The 5,224-nt window shown below is 40.3% G+C and overlaps 1 protein-coding gene across 2 annotated transcripts; it reads right to left on the bottom strand.

Moving 5' to 3' along the window:
* Positions 1-468: 468 nt before the first annotated feature.
* Positions 469-5,019, bottom strand: nmrk1 (nicotinamide riboside kinase 1). Of its 2 annotated transcripts, none has more exons than XM_076269567.1 (8): positions 4,738-5,019; positions 4,041-4,131; positions 3,881-3,929; positions 3,388-3,553; positions 3,066-3,137; positions 2,870-2,976; positions 1,774-1,855; positions 469-1,349 (listed from the first exon to the last, which is right to left on the bottom strand). In XM_076269567.1, exons 2-8 carry the CDS (start codon positions 4,128-4,130, stop codon positions 1,340-1,342), a joined length of 576 nt encoding a protein of 191 aa, XP_076125682.1. In that variant the 5' UTR covers position 4,131; positions 4,738-5,019; the 3' UTR covers positions 469-1,339. The 2 variants fall into 2 exon arrangements, with proteins under 2 accessions (XP_076125682.1, XP_076125681.1); XM_076269566.1 differs by having other exon boundaries at positions 4,734-5,019.
* Positions 5,020-5,224: the final 205 nt, after the last annotated feature.

Below are 5,224 nucleotides of genomic sequence, written 5' to 3' on the forward strand. Positions count from 1 at the left end.
GGAATCCAAGCACATTGTTCTATCACTCAAAACATGCTTTGGGTGCTGCTGTAACCAGTACTGATGCTTCTCATACCTCCTAATCAAGGATAATAATTTACCAATCACAATAAAACTAATAGATATTCACATTCTTGTTATTTTGTATCTCTTGTTCATTAATTCATTGAAAGGCCCGTCAATCAAACAAAGTAATCAATCCACTCTCACCAAGAAGCCTTGCATGTAATGAAATGTGCTACAACATGTGCACAACATGGTACCAATGCGTCCATCACTGGAACACTAGTGTCAACGATGAAAGACAAGAAAAGCAAATACTGAAGAAAAGCTAACTCAAAGAGAAGTGTTGCCACTGGTTTGAGGAGACAAAGGAAGAGTGGGAGAGAGAGCAAAAGTGGAGAGTAGGGAGAGAGTGGAGAAGGGTCAACTGATATTCAAATTCAGAGGTCATTTTATTTATAAAATTAATATGTTTATTGTGTACAGAATACCAAACATACTAGATTGTACAGGACATACTGCAACAAATTAATCAAAATATCAAATTCATGAAACGCTAAAACTCTCCAAGCAGACTGCACAATTTTACAGAGAGAAATTGCACTGACCAGGAAATGGAGATATGTTGGGTTCAAACTGAATAGGTGAGAAGTCAGTGACTGAAATTAATGCTAATGTAATGCACATTAATTTAAGGCAGAACATTTGGTCAGTGTTAAAGGAATAGTAAGCTACTTCTACACGAATATACTTTTTGTCACATTCAGCAAATATCTCCTCACGATCTGCTGTCCTTTCTGCGTGCGCACTTACAAAAACCCCAGTTTTCCTGCACAGCCCTGGCTGTGTACACTGAAAACAAACACAGAGTGTGCATCCACTCACACAACACTATTGCAGGCAGCCAATCTGAAACAGGTGCTATTACTTCACACTCAAAAACCTGTAGTGCACTAAAGAGAGAGATCTATTGTCTGTTGTTCACATATCAACAATCTTTCTCCAGTGTGGCAAACCCTCAGCATCAATCCTCCTTTCCAATCCTCACCAAATGTATGATCAGTTAGTTTCCTATACTATAGGACACGTCATTACACCTATATTACACTTACATCATATTAAATTAGCCATTGCTGCATCTCTCATTTGTGTTAGGTTATCACAAAAGTAACTTTCATGAGGGATGAATATGGTTCTGTCCTCAGAAAATCACTGTTGAACGCAAGTTTGACACCCGTAGTGATCTGATGCATGAAGGTGATCTCTGTGGAGCATCAGACCCTTCAGCCAGGCAGAAGTCTCAGGAAGCCCAGTTTACTAAGCTGGTAGGTTCCCGTCATCCCTGTCTGCAAAATGGAAAGAAAAGGAACAAGAGTTCATGATCATACTGTTTTCAGATACATTCTGGTAGTGTACAGGGGCAAAATTACAAAAATTGTGTCATTGTCCAAATACTTAAATGGTTTGAGGAAGGGCAATGTGGCCCGAAATGTTCCATCAGTTGTGGTGAATAAACCATTTCATCTATTGGAGGTCTTAGTGTGCAGATCTTTACTCATATTCATCTAAGTCTTTTGGAGTCCAGCTTAACATTTGGGATGTGTGTGCCTCTTGCACAAATTGTCCAAATACTTACAAAAATTGTCACTGTCCAAATATTTACTGTAACTGTAGGTCCCTACTCACATGAACACCCCTGACTTGCTATAGCATCTGACACAGTGAAGGTCTGCTGCTGCTGTCTAACCCATTAATCCTTAAAGGGCTCACCTGAGAGCTTCTATGTCTGCTGTGACATCCTCAAGCACACTGGACAGCAGCTTGTCTCTCTCTGTCAGGCCATCTAGAAGGACTAGGACACACATCAAACTCACTGAGAAACCGGGGAGATCAGTAGTGTTCAGGAGTACAAGAGGACTGGCATTAAAAAGCATGGCATCTTCATATAAATCACATTAATGTAAATCTTCACATAAACATACATATACATTGAACCATTGAAAGCAGCTAAAGCCCTTGCTCAGTCATCGGTTTTTCTTAGCTTATCTGCAGCCATGGCTCTTAATTGATTTGCATCCTACCTCAAAGGACGTTCATTCAGTGTGTCTTGGTAAGGGCAGGTATCAAAGTCTCATGGCTTCATCACAGGTGTACAACAAGGATCAGTACTTGGGCCACTTCTATTTTCCATTTACACCACTTCCTTAGGTGAGATCATTCACTCCTACAGATTTATGTGGAAGATGCTCAACTTCACCTGTCTTTCCTACTGGATGACAACTCCTACTTGGCTTTCTGCATGCCTAATGGAAATTTCAGACTGGATGAAAAATCGACACCTTCAGCTTAATCTCTTCAAAACGAAGCTTCTGGGATTCCTAGCTAATACAGCTATTCCACAACAGATTGGCATCCAGCTTGGCTCATCTTTACTGACCCCTGTTAAAGCGGCACCTGACTTGGTTGTCACAATTGATTACCGACTAAATTTCTCTGAGCATGTAGCCTTAGTCTCAAAATCATGTCGGTTTATTCTATACAATATCTGGATTCTCAGACCTCATCCACAATATACCACACAACTTATTGTGCCATGGTTCTATCCTAACTGGACTAATTGCAATGCACTGTTTTCTGGTATTCTTGCTTGTGTTAGTTACTCTTCATTGACTTCCGTCCTTCTAGCCAGAATTAAATTCAAATCTCTCATTTGATTTACCTAATGTTCTTCATTATAGAGATAGTTTTGGTCTCTTCAAAGCATCTACTAAGAACCAATATAAATATAAACATAAACATATTCAACATCATAGCACAGTGCCCTAGACACAGCAAAGGACACATATACATACAATCACACACTCACCAAGGTCTGTAACCATCTCCTCCATTTCTTTTCGGTTCTTCAGATACATTGGCCACACATGTCCATCAAAGTAGCCCGGAGGGTCTGGAGGGGTGTAAACCCTTGAGCTTTCGGTGAAGGGGAAGAGAGTGACGAAGGTTACACAGAGGAGGAGATTTTGGAGAGAGAGAGAAATGGAGACTATACCTTCAATTACCTCCGTCTCTGCTTGCAAGTCTCATAGGGGATCTGCAGAAAGTATTTCTTGTTCATCAATTCATTCAAAGGCCTGTCAATCAAACAAAGTAATCAATCCACTCTCACCAACAAGCCTAGCATGTAATTAAATCTGCTTTGTGACATGTCACAACATGGTACCACAAGTGTGAACGGTGAAAGACAAGAAAAGCAAATATTGAAGAAAAGCTAACTCAAAGAGAAGTGTTGCCACTGGTTTGAGGAGACAAAGGAAGAGTGGGAGAGAGAGCAGAAGTGGAGAGTAGGGAGAGAGTGGAGAACTGGACTGTTGCTCCACTTGCCTGTAGTTGAAGATGAGGAAGCCCTCGATGATGAGCACATAAACCTGGTCAACTCCTTCAGAGAGCAGCTGGACAACACCATTATGAGACACCTTGAAGGCCCTCGGGTCGTCCTGCCAGGTCTCTACCTCCTCCATCATCCTGTCCATATGTAGTGCTGACAACACTGCACACACAGAGATTAGATTAGATTAGATCACTTGTCTATACAATTGGCCACAACGGAACATTTCACATCCAAGTCTCATAAAAACACACAAACAATTATCACATCCTCTTCATATGGCTGGGTAATATAACATGCAAATAATATAATGCTAATATAATGCTGATTTTGGTCAGACATTAAAAATGACAATATTGGTAGATTTTCCTGATGACTTGCCCAACCCTTCTTCAAGCACCAATTTAAAACCTTGCTTTAAGCAAATGGGTGAACTCTGAACTTTATTGAATGGATAGAAGAGACAAATCATCCTAAAGAGAGTCCTACGGTCATACTGCTTGAATCCATGGCTATCCACAGGAACCAAACTGTCGTCCTGCAGACAGACACCACAGTGTGTATAATGTTTTAGGTGTTGTTCTGAGTCTGTATATGTGCATAAGTATGTTGTGTGCAGAATTGTATGAGTGTGTGTATGTGTCTATACCTTAAAGAATGTGTCCTGGGATATGATGCAACTGTTGGGCAGTCGCTTCTGCAATGCTTTGCTTAGAGTGCTCTTCCCTCCGTTAGTCATCCTAGAAAAAGAGCTGGCCAGATTAAACAACATTCATCTATAGATTACTGCTGTAAATTCACAAAGGTTTATTGATCTCCAAAACATATGCCTACACACAACCATTCATTGAATGACACAAGCAACCTCTGATTTTATAGGCTGCTGTGAGATTAACAGGGTAGTGAATTGAGTATTGGTGACCTTAGTCCATAGTCCTAAATGCCCACCACTGACAGTTACATCTAAACATGCAGGACCCTCTAGATCGATCTGACCAGGTTAAAAAAAACAAACACGCAAACCCTTAACATTGCAACAATCTATATATCGGTCTCAGTTATTCATTAACATTATGACTATAAATAATGATCAAAATAATGATGATGATAGTGATCAAAACTATATTTAATAAAGAATGATTTAAGTATCCTACCTCTTGTTTTTGCACAAGATTAGATTAGGCTAGTCTAAAACGGTTTTTGTTTTGCAAATGCATGACCTGGAATCACGTGTGATATGACCTAGGCTAGGCTTAGGGGGGTGGTGTTGGAGAAAGACATACAACCACTAGTCACATTAACTTTATGTTTAACATTTCCTAGGACAAGAAAGCGTACTCACCCACCAATTCCAATTATTAGTGTTTTCATGACCACACTCTGCTTGGAACCTGTAGATAGAACTGTAACCTATTAATGGTCCTTTGGAATCTTAGGTAGCACCAGTTTGCTAGTCCGTATGGGACCACAGCAACACTCTTCCACTCAGAGGCATTCAAACGTTTGAGAGCAGGTCGTTACTGCTCCATTGTGAGGAACGTGTAGCCTACTCAAAGTCTATCGCGACACTAGTTTGAAATCGAACATACGCACAGCATAGGCTAGTCTTTCCTCTACTCCCCAATCTTAACACAGTCCAACGAAGACGCGCTCATTGGGCGCCATCTGGTGACCTGGGTGTGTGCGCACTGTATTGTGGTGTATTACAAAACGAACTTTTGTGCCCTGATTGTTTTATATTAGATATCTACTAGATGGCGATGTTGTCCATGAACTTACACGCTTCAAACCATATCATTATTTGTATATATATATATATATATATATATATAT

The sequence above is a fragment of the Alosa pseudoharengus genome, unplaced genomic scaffold, assembly GCF_046254945.1.
Source record: "Alosa pseudoharengus isolate Yale_2024_CS ecotype anadromous, Long Island Sound unplaced genomic scaffold, YU_APseudo_1.1 YU_APseudo_1.1_scf_6, whole genome shotgun sequence".
Classification (NCBI taxonomy): Eukaryota; Metazoa; Chordata; class Actinopteri; order Clupeiformes; family Clupeidae; genus Alosa; species Alosa pseudoharengus.